At 44.6% G+C, this 26,111-nt stretch overlaps 1 protein-coding gene across 1 annotated transcript in view; it reads left to right on the top strand.

The window, feature by feature from the left end:
- LOC101140763 (adhesion G protein-coupled receptor E2) overlaps window positions 1-20,122 on the top strand; it is a 35,132-nt gene extending 15,010 nt beyond the window's left edge. Inside the window, exons 11-19 of the mRNA XM_055371990.2 lie at window positions 7,690-7,797; window positions 8,158-8,381; window positions 8,903-9,076; window positions 11,508-11,705; window positions 12,349-12,584; window positions 16,444-16,510; window positions 17,082-17,173; window positions 19,621-19,789; window positions 19,875-20,122. Of these exons, the coding sequence (XP_055227965.2) occupies window positions 7,690-7,797; window positions 8,158-8,381; window positions 8,903-9,076; window positions 11,508-11,705; window positions 12,349-12,584; window positions 16,444-16,510; window positions 17,082-17,173; window positions 19,621-19,789; window positions 19,875-20,033 (1,427 nt within the window). The 3' untranslated portion in view covers window positions 20,034-20,122. The remainder of the gene's footprint in view (window positions 1-7,689; window positions 7,798-8,157; window positions 8,382-8,902; window positions 9,077-11,507; window positions 11,706-12,348; window positions 12,585-16,443; window positions 16,511-17,081; window positions 17,174-19,620; window positions 19,790-19,874) is intronic.
- Window positions 20,123-26,111: the final 5,989 nt, after the last annotated feature.

Below are 26,111 nucleotides of genomic sequence, written 5' to 3'. Positions count from 1 at the left end.
GAGGAGAAGAGGAGGAGCAGGAGGAGGAGAAGAGGAGGAGGAGAGTAGGAGGAGGAACAGAGGAGGAGGAGGAGACTAGGAGGAGAGGAGGAGGTGAGGAGGAAGAGAGGAGAAGGAGAGGAGGAGAGGGGGAGGAGAAGAGGAGAAGGAGATGAGGAAGAGGAGAGGAGGAGGAAGAGAGGAGAAAGAGGAGAGGAAGAGGAGGAGAGGAGGTGGAGAGGAGTAGGAGGAGGAAAGGAAGAGGAGAGGAGGAGGAGGGGAGGTGGAGGAGGAGGAGAGGAGGAGGAGGAGAGGAGGAGGAGGAGGAGAGGAGGAGAAGAGGAGGAGGAGGAGAGGAGAAAGAGCGGAGGAGAGGAGGAGAGGAGGAGGAGCACAGGAGGAGGAGGAGAGGAGTAGAGGAAGAAGGAAGAATAGAAAGAAGGAAAGGAAAGGAAAAAGAAGTGCATAAATAACATGCATTTTCATTGTAATATGAATTATCAGCAGTAAATAATTATGATGAAGAATTTAAAATAACAAAATAGAAATCACTTCAAAAGAGAACAATTTATTTAATTTGGAATACTATAAATTAATATCATTTGATCTCTAAGTATGATTTCTTTCTTGTTTGTTTTTGTTTGTTTGTTTTGTTTTGTTTTGTTTTGTTGAGACAGAGTCTCACTCTGTCGCCCAGGCTGGAGTGCAGTGGCATGATCCCGGCTCACTGCAAGCTCCGCCTCCTGGGTTGACAGCATTCTCCTGTCTCATCCTCCCGAGTAGCTGGGACTACAGGTGCCCGCCACCACGCCCAGCTAATTTTTTGTATTTTTTAGTAGAGATGGGGTTGCACCGTGTTAGCCAGGATGGTCTGTCGATCTCCCAACCTTGTGCGTAATCCACTTGCCTCGGCTTCCCAAAGTGCTGGGATTACAGGCGTGAGCCACCACGCCCGGCCTGCATAATAATTTTTAAAGCATGAAAATGCATATAGCATTAATTTTATTAAGATAAAATTCACATAACATCAAGTTCACCACTTTAAAGTGTCTGTTTCACGTGGGGCGTGCCTGTAATGCCAGGCGCTCATAGCTGTAATCCTAGCACTTTGGGAGGCTGAAATGGGTGGATCACTTGAGGTCAGGAGTTCAAATCCAGCCTGGCCAACATAGTGAAACCCCATCTCTACTGAAAATACAAAAATTAGACAGGCGTGGTGGCGCACACCTGTAATCCTAGCTACTCAAGAGGCTGAGGCAGGAGAATCACTTGAGCTTGGGAGGCAGAGGTTGCAGTGAGCCACTGCACCACTGCACTCCAGCCTACGTGAGACAGAGTGCCACTCCATCTCAAACAAAAAAATTAAAATTAAAAATTAAAATAAGAAAAAAATTTTAAAAGTGTGTGTTTCAGTAGAATCTAGTATATTCAGAAAGTTATACAACCGTCACCTCTATTTCTAAAATGCTTGCATCAGCCCAAAAGTGAACACTGCACATGGTAAGAAACCACTCCTCATTCCTCCCTTCCTCCAACCCCTGGCAGCCACTAATCTGCTTTCTGTTTCCATGGATTTTCCTAATCAGGATATCTCACATAAATGGAATCATACAATATGTGACCATCTAGTCTAGCTCCTTTCACTAGCATAATGCTTTTGAGGTTCATGCATGCCGTAGCATTTATCAATATTTCATTCTTTTTCATGGTTGAATACTATTCTATTGTATGAATACATCACTTTTTTTTTTTTAATCCATCCATCCATTGATGGACATTTGGGTTGTTTCCACCTTTTGGCTGTTGACATGAAGAGTCAAAACTCTATAAAATATTTGAAGAGATTTATTGTGAGCTAAATATGAATGTATGACTGACCATGGCCCATGACACAGCCCTCAGGAGCCCCTGAGAACATATGCCCAAGTGAAGTGGTGGTGTTGTCTGGGGTAATACCCAAGGTTCATTGTCTCATGCCAAGAAAATTAAGGACACGGACACACACCAGGAGTGAGTTTATGAGTGGAGGTTTAATAGGCAAAAGAAAGAGAAAGGAGAACAACTCTCTCTCTTGTGAGAGAAAGGAATGCCCAAATGGGACTTCCCACCCATGCCAGAGGGCACCGGATTTTATAGACAGGCTTCAGGAGGCAGTGTCTAATTTACATAGGGCCCAAAGATTGGTTGGACCAGGTGTGACGTTTACATAAGGTGCAGGGAAGCTGGCTGCCCCACCCTAATCTTATTATGCAAATGGAGTCTTCGCCAGCTCCTTACTGTATACGTGGTTGGCAAAGAGATGGGAAGATGGAGCCACCATTTTCAACATGCCTAGTCCCAGGTGGCCTTTTCCTATTGGCACAGCTGCCAGCATTCACCTGTGCAGGCTTCCAGCTTGCTTGCCTATGTCTGCAGCTCAATTTTACAGGCTGCTCTTTGTTAGAAAAAAAAAAAATGATATAGGGGCTGATTTTCATTAAAAGGAAAGACTTACCCAGGACTTCCTCACCCACACTCTCTGCCTAAATAATTCCTTTTTAACTTCTATATCACAAGGTAGTCGTGGCACAGATTGTTGTTATTGTTGTTGTTGTTGTTGTCTTCTGTTGGAGACAGAGTCTTGCTCTGTCAACCAGGCTGGAGTGCGGTGGTGCAATCTTGGCTCACTGTAGACTCCACCTTCCGGGTTCAAGCGATTCTCCTGCCTCAGCCTCCCAAGTAGCTGGGACTACAGGCGCCCGCCACCACACCCAGCTAATTATTTTGTGTGTTTTCAGTAGAGACAGGGTTTCACCATGTTAACCAGGGTGGCCTTGATGTCCTAACCTCGTGATCCGCCTGCCTCGGCCTCCCAAAGTGCTGGGATTACAGGCGTGAGACACCACGCCTGGCCCCACAGCTTGGTTTTATACATTTTAGGGGGACATGAGACATCAATCAAATATGTTTAAGCTATACATTGGTTCAGTCCAGAAATGCAGGACAATTTGAAGTGGAGATGTGGGGCGGGTGCTTCCAGATTATAGGTAGATTTAAGCTTTTCTGATTGGCAGTTGGTTGAAGGAGTTATTATCCATAGAAAAGAATGTCTGGAATATGATAAGGGGCTGTAAAGGCTGAAGTTGTATCATCCAGATGAACTCTTCAGGTATCAGGCTTCAGAGAGAATACATGGTAAATGTTTCTTATTAAGCTTCAGGTCTGTGTTGATGTTAAATGCTGGTCAGCTTTTCCTCAACTCCAAAAGGGAGGAGGGCATAACGACACATGTCAGACCCCCCACTTCCCACCATAGCCTGAACTAGTCTTTCCGGTTAAATTTAGAGTGCCCTGGCCAAAAAGGAAGTCCATTCAGATGGTTTTGAGGGGGGCGGGAGAGGACTTCGAATTTTTTTTTTTGTTTAGATGGCTGGTGTGAATGGTGCTCTTATGAATATTAGTGGACACATTTTGGATTGAATAACTGTCTTCAGTTCTTTGGGGTATATACTAAGGAGTGGAATTGCTGGGTGATATGGTAATTCTATGTTCAACTTTTGGAGGAACCACCAAAATTTTTCCAAAGCAGCGGCACCATTCTAATTCCCCACCAGAAACATACACAGGTTATCCTCTCCACACCTTCAGCAAAACTTGTTACTTCCGTTTTATTTTCTTTTGTTCTGTTTTTAATTGCTTTTATTGATACATAAATCTTACATATTTATGGGTACGTGTGATACTTTGTTGCTTGCCTAGAATGTGTAATGATCAAGTCAGGGTATCTCAGGTATCCACCACTTTGAGTACTTATCATTTGTATGTGTTGGGAACAATTGAAGTCCTCTTTTGTAACTACTTTGAAATATATCATACAGTCTTGTTAATTATAGTCACTCTGCTCTGCTGTCAAACAAGAGAACTTGGGCCGGGCATGGTGGCTCACGCCTGTAATCCCAGCACTTTGGGAGGCCGAGGTGGGAGGATCACGAGGTCAGGAGATCGAGACCATCCTGGCTAACACGGTGAAACCCCGTCTCTACCAAAAATACAAAAAATTAGCCAGGCGTGGTGGTGGGTGCCTGTAGTCCCAGCTACTCGGGAGGCTGAGGCAGGAGAATGGTGTGAACCTGGGAGACGGAGCTTGCAGTGAGCCGAGATGGTGCCACTGCACTCCAGCCTGGGCGACAGAGTGAGACTCCGTCTCAAAAAAAAAAAAAAAAAAAATCTGCTTAATAAGCGGAGAGGTGGCTGGCTTGGTGGCTCACACCCGTAATCCTAGCACTTTGGGAGGTCAAGGCAGGCAGATCACCTGACATCAGGAATTTGAGACCAGCCTGGCCAATATGGTGAAACCCTGTCTACTAAAAATACAAAAATTAGCTGGGCTTAGTGACACGTGCCTGTAATCCCAGCTACCTGGGAAGCTGAGGCAGGAGATTCACTGGAACCCAGGAGGCAGAGGCTGCAGTGAGCTGAGATCGTGCCACTGCACTCCAGCCTGGGTGACAGAGTGAGACTCCGTCTAAAAAAAAAAAAAAAAAAAAAATATATATATATATATATATATATATATATATATATATATAACTTACACTTTTTGTCTAACTGTATGTCTCTACGTGTTAACTCACCTCTCTTCATCCCAGTGATACAGGAGTGAAAAAGAAATTATTTAGGCAGTTAGCAAGGGTCAGAGAGTCCTCAGTAAGGTTTCCCTTTTAATAAAAACCAGCCCCCAAATCATTTCTTTTCTAACAACGAGCAGCCTGAAAATTCGAGCTGCAGACATAGAAAAGCAAGCTGGAAGCTTGCACGGGTGAATGCCGGCAGCTATGCCAATAGGAAAGGGTTACCTGGGGGCCCGGCATGTTCAACATGAGGGCTCCCTCTTCCTTTATCTTTGTCAACCACGTGTACAGTACAGAAGCAGGCAACGTGGAGCCAGCCAGGTAGAGAATCCATTTGCATAATAAAAGATTAGGCTGGGGCAGCCAGCTTCTTCATGCTGTATGTAAATGGTCACCTGTTCAGACCAATCTTTGAGCCTTATGTAAATCGGACACCGCCTACGCAAGCTCATCTATAAAACTTCGTGCATTTCACCACGCAACCGGAAGACCCACTTGGGAGCCCCTGTCTCTCTGCAGGAGAGGGAGTTACTCTCTTTTTCTTTTTTTTTTTTTTTTTTTTGAGACGGAGTCGTGCTGTGTCCCCCAGACTGCAGTGCAGGGGCGCGATCTCGGCTCACTGCAAGCTCCGCCTCCCGAGGTCACGCCATTCTCCTGCCTCAGCCTCCGGAGTAGCTGGGACTACAGGCGCCCACCACCATGCCCAGCTAATTTTTTTGTATTTTTAGTAGAGACGGGGTTTCACCGTGTTATCCAGGTTGGTCTCGATCTCCTGACCTCGTGATCCTCCCGCCTCAGCCTCCCAAAGTGCTGGGATTACAGGCGTGAGCCACTGCGCCCAGCCAGAGCTATTCCTTTTTTCTTTCGCCTATTAAATCTCCACTCTTAAACTAACTTCTTATGTGTCCACATCCTCAATTTCCCTGGTGTGAAACAGTGAAACTTGGGTATTTACACTGCTTCACTAGTGAGATGATACCTCATTGTGGTTTTGATTTGCCCTTCCCTAATAACTAATGATGTTTAACATCTTTTCATGTGTTTGCTCACCATTTGCATGTCATTTTTGGAGAAATGTCTATTCAAATCCTTTGCCTATTTTTAATTGTGCTGTTTGTCTTTTGGTTGTCCAGTTGTAAGCATTCTTTAAACATTCTGATAGTAGATCATCTGAGATGAATGATTTGCAAAATATTTTTTCCCATTCTGTAGATTGTCTTTTGATTTTCTTATCTTTTCACTTTAATGAATAGAAGTTTTAAATTTTGAAGACATTTATTTTATCTAATTTTTCTTTTGTTGCATGTGCAATTGGTGTCATATTTAAGAATTCATTGACAGGGGGTGGTGGCTCACGCCTGTAATCCCAGCACTTTGGAAGGCCAATGCAGGCGGATCACCTGAGGTCAGGAGTTTGAGACCAGCCTGGCCAACAAGGCAAAACCCTGTCCTTACTAAAAATAAAAATAAAAATAATTAACCAGATGTGTTGGCACATGACTGTAATCCTAGCTATTCAGGAAGCTGAGGCAGGAGAATTGCTTGAACCTGGGACACGGAGGTTGCAGTGAGCTGAGATTGTGCCACTACACTCCAGCCTGGATGACAGAGCAAGACTCTGGCTCAAAAATAAAAATAAAAAAAGAATTCATTACCACATCCAAGACCAGGAAGATTTACCCCTGTTTCCTCCTAAGTGTTCTAGTTTTAGCTTCTAAGCTTAGGTCACTGGCTTATTTTGAGTTAATTTTTGTTTGTTGTGTGAGGTAGGGTTAAAACTTCCTTATTTTCATGTTACTATCCAGTAATCCCAGCACTATTTGTTGAAGAGATTATTCTTTCCCCCATTGAATAGTCTTGGCACCCCTTGTTGAGAATCAACTGACCATAAGATGGATGGGTTTATTCCTGGACTCTCAATTCTATTCTGTTATGTCCTTATGCCAGTATTACTGTCAGTTTGTAGTAAGTTTTGGAATCAGGAAGTGTGAATTCGCCAACCTTCTTGTTCTTCTTCAAGATTGTTTTTGGGTATTTGGATTCCTTACAACACCATATGAATTTTAAGATGAACTTTTCTTATTCTGCAAAGTAATAATAGGCTAAAATATTGATACGGATTGCATTGAGTCTCTAGACCACTTTGGGGGAGTATTGTTATCTTAACAATAGAAAGTTTTCCAATCCATGAACATACGCTGTCTTTCCATTTAGAGAGGGCCTTTTATTTCTTTCAAACACTTTTGTAGGCCAGAAGCAGGGGCTCATGCCCAATATTGTCAGAGGCCACCAAGGTGGGAGAATTGCTTGAGCCCAGGATTTCAAGCCCAGCCTTGGAAACATACTGAAACACGATCTCCACAAAAAATTTAAAAATTAGCTGGGTGTGGTAGTGAGCACCTGTAGTGCCAGCTACTTGGGAGGCTGAGGTGGAAGGATTGGTTGAGCCCAGGAGACTGCAGTGAGCTATGATCATGCCACTGCACTCTAGCCTGACCAACAGGTGAGAATTTGTCTCAAAAAAAAAAAAATACTCAAAAAACTTTCCTATAAGTCTTGAGTCTCCTTCGTAAAATGTATTCCTAATATTTTTGCTGAAAATTTTTGCATCTATGTCCATAAGAAATATTGGTCTATAATTTTATTTTCTTGTGATGTCTTCATCTGGTTTTGTTATCAGAGCAATATTAGCCTCATAAAATTACTTAAATAGTGTTTCCTCCTCTTCCATATTTTTAAAAAGGTAAAAGATTCATGTTCATTCTTTCTTAAGCTATTGATAGAACTCACCAGTGAAGTCATCTGGTCTGGGCTGTTAGTTTTGAGAGGTTTTGATTACTGATTTAATCTGTTATAGGTCTGTTCAGATCTTCTATTTCTTCTTGAGTCGGTTTCAGTGGTTTGTGTGTCACTAGGAATGTGTCCATTTCATCTAGGTTACCTACTTTGTAGATATACAGTTGCTCACACTATTCTCTTCTGATATTTTGTAACTTCAGACTATATATGTATATGGTATATATATTAAGTCATAGTATATCAACCACTGCAGGCACGATTCCTAACCTAACTCTCCTTATATAATTCCCACAACTCATAGAATTGTCCCTGGAGGTGCAGAAGCAAGTAGACAGGAGTGTCACCTTGAGACAGAATCAGGCAGTGATGCAGCTCGACTGGAATCTGGCACAGAAATCTGGTGACCCAGGTAATGGCTGAGATGGGAAGGTGGTCAGTGAAGCTTCATGGTGGGAAAAGATGCCCAAGAATGTGAAAAATAAGAGATTTAAAGATTAAAGGGAAGTGTGGGATGTTTGGAGTGGGGCTGTAAGAGGAGAGTCCAGCTGAGGAGGAACGGACCTTGTTGGGGACCCCGAGATATTAACCGTGGCCTTGTCCTGCAGGATGTGATACACATAGAACTAAAGATTGAAGGAAAGTGTGGGAGGGGTGAAGCCAAAGGAAGGTAGCCCATCTGAGTAGAAAGTTCTGTGCAGGGCAGAGGAACTCTGGTGTGGACCCAGAGATTCAACCTACTCCAAGATTCAACCTTGGCCTCGCCCTGCAGGCCCTTCTGTGGTGGGCCTTGTCTCCATTCCAGGGATGGGCAAGTTGCTGGCTGAGGCCCCCCTGGTCCTGGAAACTGAGAAGCAGGTGCTTCTGCATGAGACACACCAGGGCTTGCTGCAGGACGGCTCCCCCATCCTGCTCTCAGATGTGATCTCTGCCTTTCTGAGCAACAACGACACCCAAAACCTCAGCTCCCCAGTTACCTTCACCTTCTCCCACCGTGTGAGTGCTGGTGGAGTTGGTTGGTGGGTGAATAGTCTGAGTCCAGGCATAGCCTTGCTGCTCAGCTCAGCCCTGGGGCTCAGGGGTCTCTGTTACGGGTACATTATCTCCCCAGGAAAGTCAGTCCTTCCCAAGCCGGCTTTGGGTAAGCATTTCTGAGCATCCGACCCACCAGCTCACACCTGTGTTCTTTTTTTTTATTGAGACAGAGTCTCGCTGTGTCAGCCAGGCTGGAGTGCAGTGGCACGATCTCAGCTCACTGCAGTCTCTGCCTCCCAGGTTCGAGCGATTCTCCTGCCTCAGCCTCCCTAATAGCTGGGACTACAGGTGTGTGCTACCACGCCCAGCTAATTTTTGTATTTTTTTTTTTTTTTTTTAGTAGAGATGGGGTTTCACCATGTTGGCCAGGCTGGTCTCAAACTCCTGACCTCAAGTGATCCACCTGCTTCAGCCTCCCAAAGTGCTGGGATTACAGGCGTGAGCCACCGTGCCCAGCCCACACCTGTGTTCTGTTCCTGCAGTCAGTGATCCCGAGACAGAAGGTGCTCTGTGTCTTCTGGGAGCATGGCCAGAATGGATGTGGTCACTGGGCCACCACAGGCTGCAGCACGATGGGCACCAGAGACACCAGCACCATCTGCCATTGCACCCACCTGAGCAGCTTTGCCGTCCTCATGGCCCACTACGATGTGCAGGTGAGACCCTTAGGAGGGGATGCACTCTGCATTTATTGCCGTGTAACAAATCCCCACAGACATAGCAGCCTTTTAAAACAATATATGCATTATCTCACAGCTCTGGGTCAGCAAGCTGGCATAGCAAGATGGCTTTTCTGCTCAGGGTCTTACAAGACTGAAATCATCATGTCACCCCACCCCCAGGGCTGCCATTTCATCTGAGACTTGAGGTCCTTCTCCAAGCTCCCTGGTTGCTGGCAGAATTCAGTTTCTTGTGATTGTAGGACTGAAGTCTCACTTTCTTAGCTGTCAGGAAGGCATCACATTCAGTTCCTAGAGGCCACTCACATCCCTTCTCACATGACCCTCTGGCAAACTTCTAGCATTCCTATCTGGAGGACAAGGAAAAAAATTTCCTCACGCAGAATCTCTCTTAAGCTTTGTATTAGTCGGGGTTCTCTAGAGGGACAGAACTAATGGAATAGATAGATAGATAGATAGATAGATAGATAGATAGATAGATAGATAAATTTCTGCCTGCTTATATTCTAGCCACGCTGGCAGCTGATTAGATGGTGCCCACCCAGATTAAGAGTGGATCTGCCTTTCCCAACACACTGACTCAAATATATACATATATAGAGATATATCTAGAGAGGTCTATATATATAGATATATATATATATAAAGGGGAGTTTATTAGGTATTAACTCACATGATCACAAGGTCCCACGATAGGCCGTCTGCAGGCTGAGGAGCAAGGAGAGCCAGTCCGAGTCCCAGAACTGAAGAACTTGGAGTCTGATGTTCGAGGGCAGGAAGCATCCAGCACGGGAGAAAGATGTAGGCTGGAAGGCTAGGCCAGTCTCTCTTTTCACATTTTTCTGCCTGCTTATATTCTAGCCACGCTGGCAGCTGATTAGACGGTGCCCACCCAGATTAAGAGTGGATCTGCCTTTCCCAGTCCACTGACTCAAATGTTAATTTCCTTTGGCAACACCCTGACAGACACACCCAGGATCAATACTTTGTATCCTTCAATCCAATCAAGTTGACACCCAGTATTAACCGACACAAGTTTTGAATCTGATTCTCCAGGAAGAGCCCAGATCTTCTAAAGACTCATCTGATTAGGTCTGGCCCACCCAGGGTAAACTCTGCCTTTTTTTTTTTTTTTTTTTTTTTTAGACAGGGTCTCTGTCACCCAGGCTGGAGTGCAGTGGCACAGTCATAGCTCACTGCAGCCTTGACCTTCTGGGTTCAAGGGATCCTCCTGCCTCAGCCTCCTGAGTAGCTGGGACTACAGGCATGCACCACCATGCCTGGCTAATTTTTGTATTTTTACTAGAGATGGGGTTTCACCAAGTTGGCCAGGCTGGTCTCGAACTCCTTACCTCAAGTAATCCGCCCGCCTCGGCCTCCCAAAGTGCTGGTATTACAGGCGGGAACCACCACGCCTCGCCCACCTGACTTTCTTATCTCATCACTTAGAGTAGATCCAAGGGACATCATCATCATATCCTGCGGGAGAAAGGGCCAAACCACCCTTTTGTTTTCCATGACAGGAACATCTTATCAATATCCTCCCGGGCAGCAAGCCATACCGCCCAGCCCCTCCCACCCAGACCTGTAATTACCCCAGCCTGTAAGCGGCAGTGGGTTCTGGCACGAAGCTAGCTCCCCCCTCCACAAGTCTCGTGCTGGACATAAACCTGCATTGCTGTAGAGCTGCCAACTCTCTGTCTTTCTTTAACCCTCACTTTCCCTTCAAAACCTAACGGGCCCACACCTGGAATCTCTGTGCTTTGGGAGGCTGAAACGAGAGGATCACTTGAGCCCAGGAATTCGAGACCAGCCTGTGCAACACAGAAAGACCCTGTCTCTACAAAAATTAAAAAAAAATTAGGACGGGTGTGGTGGCTCACGACTGTAATCCCAGCACTTTGGGAGGCCGAGGCGGGTGGATCATGAGGTCAGGAGTTCAAGACCAGCCTGGCCAACATGGTGTGACCCTGTCTCTACTAAAAATATAAAAATTAGCCTGGCATGGAGGCACGTGCCTGTAATCCCAACTACTTGGGAGGCTGAGACACGAGAATCGCTTGAACCGAGGAGACAGACGCTGCAGTGAGCAGAGATCGCACCACTGCACTCCAGCCTGGGCGACAGAGCAAGACTGTCAAAAAAAAAAAATTAGGATGGCATGGTGCCATACATGACTATAATGCACACTTGTTGTCACCTACATGACTACGCCTGTATTCCCAGCCACCCACGAGGCTCGGGTGACACCTTAGCAAATTAAATTAAATTGGTGACATCTTTACAAATTTACCTGGCTCCCTCATTCTTGAATTTGCTATGCCAAAGTAAAAATTTTAAATGGTGGTGGGGTCATTACCCCAGAGCAGGAAAGCATCACTGTGAACTCTTCTTTTCCAGGTCCCAGGAGGAGGATCCCGTGCTGACTGTCATCACCTACATGGGGCTGAGCGTCTCTCTGCTGTGCCTCCTCCTGGCGGCCCTCACTTTTCTCCTGTGTAAAGCCATCCAGAACACCAGCACGTCACTGCATCTGCAGCTCTCGCTCTGCCTCTTCCTGGCCCACCTCCTCTTCCTCGTGGCAATTGATCAAACCGGACACAAGGTATTGACAGCGGTGTTCCAGAGGGCTCCCTTCCTTGACGCAGGACACGCTGGCTCATGGAATGATGCGGCATTTGATTCCTTAATATAATAGCCCGGCTGGGCGTGGTGGCTCATGCCTGTAATCCCAGCACTTTGGGAGACTGAGGTGGGCGGATCACCTCAGGTCGGGAGTTTGAGACCAGCCTGACCAACATGGAGAAACCCCGTCTCTACTAAAAATACAAAATTAGCCAGGCATGGTGGCGCACACCTGTAATCCCAGTTACTCAGGAGGCTGAGGCAAGAGAATCTCTTGAACCCAGGAGGTGGAGGTTGTGGTAAGCCGAGATCGCACCATTGCATGCCAGCCTGGGCAACAAGAGTGAAATTCCATCTCAAAAAAAAAAAAACATATATATATGTGTGTGTGTGTGTGTGTATACGTATATATACACGTATATATATATATATGCCCTTGAGTCCTGGGGAATATTAGAAGAGAACACCACCAGTTTCCCATTGCCTGACTCAACTACACAGCAAATATTCTCTATAATGCCATCAAATATCTCAGAATTCTCCCCAACAACATGGTACAGGAGAAGCCATGGGCCACACTCAAATCTGACCGCCGCTCTGGGCGTCTTTTACTTCTCCGCCAGGTGCTGTGCTCCATCATCGCCGGTACCTTGCACTATCTCTACCTGGCCGCCTTCACCTGGATGCTGCTGGAGGCCCTGTACCTCTTCCTCACTGCACGGAACCTGACGGTGGTCAACTACTCAAGCATCAACAGATTCATGAAGAAGCTCATGTTCCCTGTGGGCTACGGAGTCCCAGCTGTGACAGTGGCCATTTCTGCAGCCTCCAGGCCTCACCTTTATGGAACACCTTCCCGGTTAGTGCAAATTCTCACAATCCTTATCTTCTCCGGCATAACCATGGCCATTGCTAGAACCTAGATAGCATTTTTATGACACCTGCTTTTAATTAGATCAGTAGGGATTTTAGGTTCTATTGGTTGGATTACACTGCAGCTCCTTATTCTTAGCTATTGAGTTTATTTCAATTACATTTCAAGCTAGGCATTGTAGAAGAGGGTTTTCGGAAATTTTCTGAATGAAATAAAGGGCAAGTCTTTGGAAAGCATGAATAGGACAAAGACACTATGTCATAATCCCTAGGGCATCTTTCTGCTAGAAGATTATAATAATTAAGGAGGGTCAGGCTCAGTGGCTCACACCTGGAATCCCTGTGCTTTCGGAGGCTGACACAGGAGGATCACTTGAGCCCAGGATCTTGAGACCAGCCTGGGCAACACAGCAAGACCCCTTCTTTACAAAATTTAAAAAATTAGCAGGGTCTACTGGCACACACCTGTAGTCCTAGCTACTCAGGAGGCTGAGGTGGGAGGATCGCTTGAGCCCAGGAGTTCAAGGTTGCAGTGAGCTATGATTGCACCACTGCACTCCAGCCTGAGCAAGAGAGAAAGACCTTGTCTCTAAAAAATAATAATAATAGTTAGGGATAATGCATTTAAATCTCTCTCACTGAAATAGTAAGAATGAAATCAAAGTGCTCAAGACAGCATTTTTTAAAAATCTAACCTACTTTATCTAAATCTTTTAGGGTGCTCCAATTTTTCATTTGAAAAAGTAGACCTGATTTGAATAACTAAAATAATTGATATTGTCGTAGTTAAGATTTATGAGATGCTTACTTTGTGCCAGGTACTTTTCTAGCTAGTTTGTTTGTTTGTTTGCCAATTGCACTGGTTGAAACCTCCAGGACACTGTTGACTAGAACAGCAGACAATTTTGTCTTGCTCCTGAACTTAGGGAGAAAGCATTGACTCTGTCCTCATTAATGTATGATGTTAGCTGAGGATTTTTCATAGATACCCTTTTTCAGGTTAAAGAAATTCTTTTCTATTCCTCATGTGTTCGGTATTTTGATGAAGAAAGAGTGTTTGATTTTGTCAAATGTTTTTCCGAAGCATATAATTTTTAATTATATGGGGTAAAAATTATATGATCACATAATTATATAATCATATAATTATATAATTATATTAGATTATTTTATATGTAATTTTTATATAAATATATATCTATGTAATTTATATATTAATATTATATAACTATAAATAATTATATAACATAACTATAAATAATTATATAACATAATTATAAATAATTATCTTGCATAATTATAAATAATTATATAACATAATTATAAATAATTATCTTGCATAATTATAAATAATTATCTTGCATAATTATTAATAATTATCTTGCATAATTATTAATAATTATCTTGCATAATTAATAATATGATCACATTAAATTGTATAATCATATATTATCATATCATTATAATTATATTATATATGTATATATCATATATAATTATATATAATTATATAAGCATAATTATATGCGTCCTTAATTCTTTATTTTATTAATACACATATTAATAGAATAAAGGATTAAAATTATATGATCACATTATAATTATATGGTTATATAATTATATGGTTATATATGATTAATTATTTACCTTTGAGTCCTGGGGAATATTATATGGTTACATATGGCTAATTATATGGTTATATAATTATAATGTGATCTTATAATTATATGATTACATAATTATATAACTATAATGTGATCATATAACTTTAATCCTTTATTCTATTAATATGTGTATTACATTGATGGATGATTAGATGTTAAACTAGCCTTACATTCCTGGGATAATTACCACCTGGTCAGGGTATATAATCCTTTTAATATGTTGCAGGACTTGGTCGGCTAGTATTTTTTTGAGGATTTTTGCATTCATTTTCATAAGGGATTTTGGTCTGCAGTTTTCTTTTCTTGAGATGCCTATTTCTGGGTTTGGTGTCAGAGTAACACTGGCCTCGTAGAAGATTTGGAAAGTGCTTCCTCTTTTTCCGTTTTTGGTTTTGTGAACTATTAACACTAATCGTCCAAAAGTTAACCATAGAGCTACCACATGACCCAGGTATATACCCAAAACAAATGAAAACGATGTCCACAAAAAAACTTGTACATGATGCAGCCATAAAGAATAACGAGATGGTGCGGTGGCTCACGCCTGGAATCCCAGCACTTTGGGAGGCCGAAGCGAGCAGATCACAAGGTCAAGAGATTGAGACCAGCCTGGCCAACATGGTGAAACCCCGTCTCTACTAAAAATACAAAAGTTAGCTGGGCGTGGTGGTGGGTGCCTGTAATCCCAGCTACTTGGGAGGCTGAGGCACAAGAATCGCTTGAACCTGGGAGGTGGAGTTTGCAGTGAGCCAAGATGGCTCCATTGCACTCCAGCCTGGCCACAGAGCGAGACTCCATCTCAAAAAAATAAAATAAAATAAAATAAGAAGATCATGTCCTTTGCAGCAATATGGATGGAGCTGGAGGCCATTATCCTAAGTGAATTAATGCAGGAACAGAAAATCAAATACCGCATGTTCTCACTTATAAGTAGGAGCTAAACACTGGGTACCCATGGACACAAACAAGGAAACTTCAGACACCGAAGCCTACTTGAGGGTGGAGATTGGGAGGAGGGTGAGGATAAATAAACGACCTATAGTATAGAGTACTGTGCTGGTGACCTGGGTGACGAAATCTGTACACCAAACCGCCGCAACATGCATTTTACCTACACAACAAACCTACAAAATGTACCTCTGAACCTAAAATAAACGTTTAGAAAAATGTTGTACATGAATGCTCATAGAAGCAGTATTTAGAATAGTCAAAAATTGGAAACAATGCCTATCACTGATGAGTGAATAAACAAAACGTAATATATCCACAATGAAATGTTATTCAGCCATAAAAAGGAACGTTAAGAGACCATTCAGTCATTATTTATTTATTTAGAAACACTCTGTCACCCAGGCTGGAGTGCAGTGGTGCCATCTTGGCTCACTGCAACCTCTGCTCTCTGCTTCCTGGGTTCAAGCAATTCTCATGCCTCAGCCTCCCGAGTAGCTGAGATTACAGGCATGCGCCACCACACGCAGCTCATTTTTTGTGTGTTTTTAGTAGAGAAAGGATTTCACCGCGTTGGGCAAGCTGGTCTCAAACTCCTGATCTCAAATGATCCACCCGCCTCAGCTCCCAAAGTGCTGGGATTACAGGTGTGAACCACTGCACCTGGCCTCATTCAGCCATTTTAAAATGCTGCAATATAGGTCTTGCTCTGTTGCCCAGGCTGGAGTGCAGTAGTGCAATCACAGCTCACTGTAGTCTCGACCTCCTGGACTCAAGCGATCCTCCCACCTCAGTCTCCCAAGTAACTGGGAATACAGGTGTGAGCCACCACACCCGGCTATTTTTTTATTTTTTGTAGAAACGGGGTCTTGCTATGTTGCTCAGGCTGGTCTCAAGCTCTTGGTCTCAAGCAATCCTCCCACCTCGGCCTCCCAAAGTCCTGGTGTGAGCCACTGTGGCTGGCACAACCTTCCATTTTTGTTTCATTGTTTGAATGTGTCTGATTGTGTGTATCTTCCTTGAGTTGAAATTTTGGGGATCTAAGACCCTGTTCATTTTCTTCACCACTGTATCTTCAGAGCCAACCACAGACCCTATCACTAAAGAAACACTCAATGTTGTTGACGTAGGAAGGAAGTGAGGAAGCGGTGAGGAGGGATGGAATAGATTTACATAACTGTTCCATATCTCCAAAAACTGATGCATTTTTTTTTATCTCTCTCTTTTTTTCAGCTGCTGGCTCCAACCAGAAAAGGGATTTATATGGGGCTTCCTTGGACCTGTCTGCGCCATCTTCTCTGTGAGTGACATCATCTGAGCATCCTCGCTGCCCCGCTGAGGGTCATTAGAAAAACAAGATAATAAAGATGGTGACAAGAGCAGGAATGTCCCCTGGGTTGTCATGGGTTGGGTTAGGTTTCCTAAGACCACTCTTGAATCTTCAAACTCAACACTGTTACTCAATATTTAAGAAAAAGACTTATGTGTATAATTCATATTAGACAGGCTAGGATGAAGAGATAATGGGCTTCAGGCCCAGTGTGGTGGCTCACACCTGTAATCCCAGCACTTTGGAAGGCCGAGGCAGGCAGATCACTTGAGGTCAGGAGTTCAAGACCAGCCTGGCCAACATGGTGAAACCCTGTCTCTACTAAAAATACAAAAATTAGCCAGGCGTGGTGGTGGGTGCCTGTACTCGGGAGGCTGAGACAGGAGAATCGCTTGAACCCGGGAGGCAGAGGTGGCAGTGAGCTGAGATTGCACCGCCACACTCCAGCCTGGGCAACAGAGCAAGACCCTGTCTGAAAAAAAAAAAAAAGAGATAACGGGTTTCAAAATCTATTCAACAAATCTTCTGTGGTTTTCTGAAGGTGAATTTAGTTCTCTTTCTGGTGACTCTCTGGATTTTGGAAAACAGACTCTCCTCCCTCAATAGTGAAGTGTCCACCCTCCGGAACACAAGGTAAGATGGAGAAGGGGGTGATAACCACACAGACATGTATGGTTCCCAAGAGCCGAGCCATGTGCCTCAGCAGCCACTGAGGTCCCTTCTCAGGGTCTTTTGAAGGGACCCAGAGAAAACAGACGCAGCCATCCTTCTATGGCAGCCATCACAGATTCAGTGGTATCCTGTTGAGACCCCATGCAACATGTTTTGTCCATGTCTAATCTCAGTTTGTGAATCCCAGAGCAACAGGAAGAATCTTCATTGACTGGTAAATGGTATATATACAAAATAGGATACAATTCGATCACAAAACAGAATGAAACCATGTCATTTGCAGCAACATGGATGAAACTGGAGGTCACTCTCTTAAGTGAAATAAGCCAGGCACAAAAAGACAAATACCACAGGTTGTCACTTACATAGAGAGGAGCCGAAGAAGCTGATCTCTTGGAGGCAGAAAGTAGAATGATAAAAGTTAGCCGGGCGTGGTGGCGGGCACCTGTAGTCCCAGCTACTCGGGAGGCTGAGGCAGGAGAACTGCTTGAACCCAGGAGGTGGAGGTTGCGGTGAGCCGAGATCACACCACTGCACTCCAGCTTGGGCAATAGAGTGAGACTCTGCCTCAAAAACTAAAAATAAAAATAAAGTAGAATGATAGATTCCAGAGTCTGGAAAGGGTATGTGAGTGGGCAAGGCAACAAAGAGAGGTTGGTTAATGGGTACAACATACAGTCAGATAGAAGGAATAAGTTATAATGTTGGATGGCAGAGTAGGGTGACTCTAGTTCACAATATGTTGTATATTTCAAAATAGCTAGAGGGGAGAATTTGAAGTGTTCCCAAGACATACAAATGGTAGACATGCGAAGTGACGGATACCCCAAATACTCTGACTTAATCATGACACGCTCTATGCATGTTAACAAAATATCACATATGTCCCCACAAAGATGTACAAACATTACGAATCAATAAACTAAAAGGTTAAAAACTTCTTTGGACTTTTGTCAGCAGTCCTATAACAAAAGCACAAAGAAGGCCAGGCATGGTGGCTCATGCCTGGAATCCCAGCACTTTGGGAAGCTGAGGGGCGGGGGCAGATCACAACAAGATCAGGAGTTCGAGACCAGCCTGGCCAAAGAGACCAGCCTGACCAACGTGGTGAAACCCCGTCTCTACTAAAAATACAAAAATTAGCTGGGCATGGTGGCGGGTGCCTGTAATCCCAGCTACTCCGGAGGCTGAGGCAGGAGAATTGTTTGAACCTGAGAGGCAGAGGTTGCAGTGAGCCAAGATTGCGCCACTGCACTCCAGCCTAGGTGACAGAGCAAGACTCCAACTCAAAAAAAAAATGCAAAGAACATGTACATTTTCATGCCTGTTCCCACAGCCCAGCCTGCACCTTCATACCGTACCCTCAGTTCAGGCTCCTCATCACTTCTCATGCAATCCTCCCTCTGGGAAAATCCTAATCAACATTAAATCCTTTACGGGGGCCGGGCATGGTGGCTCACACCTGTAATCCTAACACTTTGGGAGGCCGAGGTAGGCGGATCACTTGAGGTCATGAGTTCAAGACCAGCCTGGCCAACATGGTGAAACCCCATCTCTACTAAAAATACAAAAATTAGCCAGGCATGGTGGTGGGCGTCTATAATCCCAGCTACTCAGGAGGCTGAGGTGGGAGAATCACTTCACCTGGGAGGCGGAGGTTGCAGTGAGCCGAGATCACACCACTACACTCCAGCCTGGGTGACAGAGCGAGATTCCATCTCAAAAAAATAAATAAATAAAAATAAAAATAATTCCTCTACAGGGTTTGAGCAGTTTGTTGTTCCAGGCACCCTTGTGCAAAATTAATGAACTTTCTTCTAGTTTCCTATCATTATCCTTTCCAAATTTTGTATGTCATGCCTGGTTGTATTGGTGATTTGAAGAGACTGTGTAGTTCATAAACACAGAAATCTCTTTGCATATTCAAAAATAATCCTTTTTTTTTTTTGAGACGGAGTCTTGCTCTGTCACTCCCAGGCTGGAGTGCAGTGGCTCTATCTCGACTCACTGCAACCTCCGCCTCCTCAGTTCAAGCAATTCTACTGCCCCAGACTCCTGAGTAGCTGGGATTACAGGCGCCCCCCCACCACACCTGGCTAATTTTTGTATTTTTTTAGTAGAGACCAGGTTTCACCATGTTGGTCGGGCTGGTCTCGAACTCCTGACCTCAGGTGATCCGCCTGCCTTGGCCCCCCAAAGTGCTGGGATTACAGGCATGAGCCACCATGGCCAACCCCAGGTGGCATTTCTACTGTGGGCTATAGTTGACAGTAAAGATCTAAGCTGACCACAGCCCAGTCTGAGAAATCATCTACAGGGGAGGGCAGGGGATTCCATGGGCACAGATGAAATAGCCTTGATTCTCTTTCTCTGGGTGCATCACCAGCCTCCTTTCTTACTCAATCCAGGATGCTGGCATTTAAAGCGACAGCTCAGCTGTTCATCCTGGGCTGCACGTGGTGTCTGGGCATCTTGCAGGTGGGTCCGGCTGCCCGGGTCATGGCCTACCTCTTCACCATCATCAACAGCCTGCAGGGTGTCTTCATCTTCCTGGTGTACTGCCTCCTCAGCCAGCAGGTACCACCGCCCAGCTCCCACCCAGGACTCTTCCTGTCCTCACTGCTCTCTGTGAGCTGACCCAGTACACACTTTGCCTCTGCAGGTCCGGAAGCAATATGGGAAATGGTCCAAAGGGATCAGGAAATTGAAAACTGAGTCTGAGATGCACACACTCTCCAGCAGCGCTAAGGCTGACACCTCCAAACCCAGCACGGTAAGATCACGCATTGCTCCAGAGCACTTCACTAACCGGCCCACCTGAGGAGCATGTGCCTATCACACAAGGAAACCTGGGAATACAGCAGGCAATGCCCTAGAAAGGCTCGCATCTGAGTACGCCTTGACTCATTAATCATTAGCAATGATCTCAGTTTAAATGTTTTTTTTTTAATCAGTCATAACCTGTCATCCCAGCATCACAGTCATCCCAGCATTTGGGAGGCCTAGGCAAGAGGATCACCTGAGGCCAGGAGTGCAAGATGACCCTGGGCAACATAGCAAGATCCCATCTCTACAAAAAATAAAAATAAAAATTAGCCAGACATGGTGGCATGCACCTGTAGTCCCAGCTACTCCTCAGGAGGCTGAGGTGGGACAATCACTTGAGCCCAGTAGGTTGAGGCTGTAGTGAGCCATGATCATGCCACTGCACTCCAGCCCAGGCAACAGAGTGAGACCCTATCCCAAAAATTAAAAAAAAAAAAAAAATCCTTGGCTCTTACTCCTTAGGGAACTGTGCTTAGTTTGACTCTCACACACAAACACTCCTATTGGACACCTACTGTGTTCCATGCATGGTTAACTAAATGAGCAGGAATTGATCTGAAGCAGTGATGCACATTCTACCTAGAAGCATTTACCCTATCCCTTTCCTCTACATACAAGTCTATCTGACAGTCACTTGGCACCACCACCCAATAAGGCAAGCATGGGAGGAAATGCTGTACATATTTATGAATTAAACAGAAATAAGTGTTAACTGGGATTTAGGCTTTCTTAACAAGTCTGCCTCTACCAACTACCACTTAGTAGTGGGTAGTGGGCAGTGCCTCTACTCAGCACCCTCTACCCACTGCAAAACTCAGAAAGAAAAGCAGTAATGGGGCCAGCGATGGTGGCTCATGCCTGTAATCCCAGCACTTTAGGAGGCTGAGGCAGGACAACTGCTTGAGGCCAAGAGTTCAAGACTAGCCTGAGCAACCCAGTGACACCTCATCCCTATAAAGCATTTAAAAATTAGCTGAGGGTGGTGGTGTGCATCTGTAGTCCCAGCAACTCAGGAAGCTGAGGTGAGAGGATCACTTGAGCCCAGGAGTTTGAGGCTGCAGTGAGCTATGATTGTGCCACTGCACTTCAGCCTGGATGACAGCAAGACCTCTTCTCTAAAAAATAATACAAATGATAAAATTAAATAAATAAAGTTTTAAAAACACACTGGGCAACCTGGGAATCAGTGGGTGATGCCCTAAGACGGTTCACGTTTGAGCGACTCCTTGACTCATTAACCATTAGCAATGATCTCAGTTTAAATGCTTTTTTATAAATCAGCCAGGAACAGTGGTTCAAGCTTGTAATGCCAGCACTTTGGGAGGCCAAAGCAGGAAGATCACTTGAGCCCGGGACAACTTGGGGATCACTTGAAGCCGTATTATCCTATGCCTCAATGGCATGGGATAATTCATGACACTGGTGACTAATAACCAACATTTATTAATGTAGACATACAGAGTTCTGTTGTATTTTTCTCACCTCTTCTTCCATCTTCTCCAGATTGTATGTGTAATTCTAACCCCATTTCACTGATGAGCAAAGTAAGACTACTTGGATTTGTGTGAAATGTCCAGAGTCTCGACCAGGTGCAGTGACTCATGCCTGTAATCCCAGCACTTTGGGAGGCCGAGGCAAGTGGATCACGAAGTCAGGAGATCAAGACCATCCTGGCTAACATGTGAAACCCCGTCTCTACTAAAAATACAAAAAAAGAAAAAAATTAGCCAAGCGTGGTGGTGGGTGCCTGTAGTCCCAGCTACTCGGGAGGCTGAGGCAGGAGAATGGTGTGAACCCAGGAGGCAGAGCTGGCAGTGAGCCGAGATCACACCAATGCACTCCAGCCTGGGCAACAGAAGGAGACTCCGTCTCAAAAAAAGAAAAAAAAAAGAAAAGAAATGTACAGTCTCTTCAGCCAGTGAGATTTAGGCCTCTTGAGTCTTCCTTCACATTTAAAGAGCCCATTCAGGGCCAGGCACGGTGGCTCATACCTATAATCTCAGCACCTCAGGAGGCCAAGGCAAGCAAATCACCTGAGGCCAGGAGTTCGAGACCAGCCCGGCCAACATGGCAAAACTCCATCTTTACTAAAAATACATAAATTAGCCAGGCATGGTGGTGCAAACCTGTAATCCCAGCTACTCAGGAGGCTGAGGCACAAGAATTGCTTGAGCCGGGGAGGTAAAAGTTGTGGTGAGCCAAGATTGTCCCATGCCACTGTACTCCACCCTGGGCAACACAGCAATATTCTGCCAAAAAAAAAAAAAAAAAAACAAAAAAACAGCCTATTCAGCCTGGGCAACGTAACGTGACCCCATCTCTATAAAAAAGTTTTAAAAATTTGCTGGGCGCGGTGGCACATGCCTGTAGTCCCAGCTACATGGGAGGTGAGAGGATCGCTTGAGCCCAGGAGTTGGAGACCAACCTGGGCAACATGGCAAAATCCCATCTCTACACAAAATATTAAAACTAGCTGGGCATGGTGGTGCATGCCTATAATCCCAGCTGCTTGGGAGGCTGAGGCAGGAGGATCACTTGAGCCCAGGAGTTCAAGGCCACAGTGAGCTACGATTATGCCACTGCACTCCAGCCTGGGTGACAGAGCAAGACCCCTTATGTAAAGTAAATAAATAAATAATAAATTTTTTAAAGTCTTGAAAAGAAGCCCACCATGCTGCCGGGCACTCTTTCCACATTTGCATTTCTCTCATTACCTTTTTCCTTTTTTATTTATTTATTTATTTTTTTTTTGAGATGGAGTTTCGCTCTTGTTACCCAGGCTGGAGTACAATGGTGCTATCTCAGCTCACCGCAACCTCCGCCTCCTGGGTTAAAGCGATTCTCCTGCCTCCACCTCCCAAGTAGCTGGGATTACAGGCATGTGCCACCAAGCCTGGCTAATTTTGTATTTTTACTAGAGACGGGATTTCTCCATGTTGGTCAGGTTGGTCTCAAATTCCCGACCTCAAGTGATCTGCCCGCCTCAGCCTCCCGAAGTACTGGGATTACAAGCGTGAGCCACCACGCCTGGCCTCATTACCTTTTTCATCCAACCTGCACAATCCCTGTTTCCAACACAGGATCTTCTATTTCCTTATCTGTTCTCACTAAATGCCCTCACCACCTATGTCACACACACACACACACACAAATCCAAGTCATCATGATGACACATTGTAAACTCCATGCTCTCAATCATACAACCAAACATGAGCATCCACCTTCCACATTCCCATATTATTGACTGTCCATCCTCTTTTTTTTTTTTTTTAGACAGAGTCTCACTCGCTCTGTCACCTAGGCTGGAGTGCAGTGACACCATCTGGGCTCACTGCAAACTCTGCCTCCAGGGTTCAAGTGATTCTCGTGCCTCAGCCTCCCGAGTAGCTAGGATTACAGGCACCCGCCACCACGCCCGGCTAATTTTTGTATTTTTAGTAGAGACAGGGTTTCACCATGTTGGCCAGGCTAGTCTTGAACTCCTGGCCTCAAGCCATCTGCCCGCCTTGGCCTCCCAAAGTGCTGGGATTACAGACGTGAGCCACTGCGCCCAGTCTATCCCTGTCTTTGACTCTCCTACATCCTTCATACTTTATAAAGACCTTGATGATTACATTGGGTTCACCAAGACAATCCAGGGCAATTTTCCCGTCTCAAGATCCTTTTCATAACCATATCTACAAAGTCTCTTTTTCCATGTCAGGTAGCATTTACAGGTTCTGGGGATTAGGGATGTGAACCTCTTTGGGGGGTCATTATTCTGTCTCTCATACCCATATAGTTTGGGTTTACCTATTGTAGAATCATCAAAACCTGCCTCATATTGTAGATATTTGCATAAATACTTACCACCCTTTCACCCCACACAGCCACTAGAAATGATATATACACATTGAAGGAAGGAAACATGTACTTTTGTGTAGAGAATTAGAGTTAGGTCATCAGATAGCCAACAAAGGCTTCTGAAATTTAAGGTGTGTGATCAGATATTTCTGCCAACTACTGACAAAGGACCAAGAAAATCCATTGCATTACTTAATGTCATTTTATCTTCTACTGTTTCCTAAAACTTGGTATCTCTGGTGTTTGAAAATGTATGTGCCTTGGCCGGACACGCTGGCTCACACCTGTAATCCCAACACTTTGGGAGGCCAAGACGGGCAGACCACTTGAGGTCAGGACTTCGAGACCAGCCTGGCCAACATGGCAAGACCCCACCTCTACTAAAAACACAAAAACTAGCCAGGCATGGTGGTGGACGCTTGTAATTCCAGCTACTTGGGAGGCTGAGGCACAAGAATCACTCGAACCCAGGAGACAGAGGTTGCAGTAAAGCCAAGATCGAGCCACTGCACTCCAGCCTGGGTGACAGTGAGACTATGTCTCAAAAAAAAAAAAAAAAGAAAGAAAAGAAAAGAAAAGAAAATGTGTGTCTTGCTCGTATTCTGCAGTCCCTGCCATGGCTTTCTGCAGTCTTGTTTCATAAAAACAAAATGTCTTGTGATCACTACTGAATAATCTCCTGAAGCACAATATTTGTTAATCTCTTGAGCACATATTAATTATGCATTAAATACTAACTATATAAGCAAGTGAAGCTGACCATCTCGAACCGTAGAAATTACACTGAGTTTCCTATGAACCTAGGAATAAATAACTCACATTGGAGATGGAAAAGATGTGGAAAAAAGGAATTCAGCCTGGGCACAGTGGCTTACGCTTGTAATCCCAGCACTTTGGGAGGCCGAGGCGGGCAGATCACTTTAGCTCAGGACTTCAAGACCAGCCTGGGTAACATGGCAAAATTCCGTTTCTACAAAAAATATAAAAATTAGCCAGGCATGGTGGTGCATGCCTGTAGTCCCGGCTACCGGGAGGCTAAGACTGGAGTATTGCTTGAGCCCAGGAGGTCAAGTATCCAGTGAGCTATGATCCCATCACTGCACTCCAGCCTGGGCAACAAAGCAAGACCCCTGTCTCAGGGGAAAAAAAAAGGAATTCAGTGCTTCTTCCTTTAAATCTTATGTGATTAACAATAGATAACACTTCTAACATTTCATTAATTTCCCACCTGGCTTCTTTTATGACTCCACATTTAAAGCAACATTACACAAACCCTGGAGCTCCGAGGTCAAGACATACATTTGGAAACAGATAGATCTTTTTAAATGTTTTTTAATTGATCCATAATAGACGTACATAGTTTCTAGGTACATGTGATCATTTGCTACACTCATATAAGCAAATCAGGGTGACTAAGATATCTATCACCTTAAATACTTATCTTTTCTTTGTACTAATAACATTCAAATTATTCTCTTCTAGCTATTTTGAAATGTATGGTAGATTAATGTTAACTATAATCACCCTACTTCAGATACAACTTTTTTTTTTTTTTGAGAGGGAGTTTTACTCTGTCGCCCAGACTGGAGTGCAGTGGCACCATCTTGGCTCACTGTGACCCCCACCTCCCAGGTTCAAGTGATTCTCCTGCCTCAGCCTCCCGAGTAGCTGGGACTACAGGTGCCTGCCACCAAGCCCGGCTAATTTATTATTATTATTACTACTGTATTCTAGTAGAGACAGGGTTTCACCATGTTGGCCGGGCTGGTCTCAAACTCCTGACCTCAAGTGATCTGCCCACCTCGGCCTCCCAAAGTGCTGGGATTACAGGTGTGAGTCACCACGCCTGGCCCAGATAGATATTTTACTGAAACACATTTACTTCCTCTTAACTTTGGTAACTTGGGGTTTAGGAGGCATACAAAGATGGGGCTTCTGAGAAAGAACAGGATGGAGCAAAATGAAAGCTGATATGGCCTTTTGATGTTGCCCTGACAAATACATATGGTAAGAAAACCTTATGATTAAAGACTTCTTGGCCAGGCATGGTGGCTCACACTAGAATTCCAGCATTTTTGGGAGGTTGAGATGGGAGGATCACTTGAGCCCAGAAGTTCAACAGCAGCTTGGGCTATACAGTGAGACCCCATCTCTACAAAAAATTTAAATTAAAAAATGAGACAGGCATGGTGGCACATGCCTGTAGTTGCAGCTACTCAGGAGGCTGAGG

The sequence above is a fragment of the Gorilla gorilla genome, chromosome 20 (genome assembly GCF_029281585.2).
Source record: "Gorilla gorilla gorilla isolate KB3781 chromosome 20, NHGRI_mGorGor1-v2.1_pri, whole genome shotgun sequence".
Lineage (NCBI taxonomy): Eukaryota > Metazoa > Chordata > Mammalia > Primates > Hominidae > Gorilla > Gorilla gorilla.
This window is presented reverse-complemented; position numbering and strand designations above follow the sequence as displayed.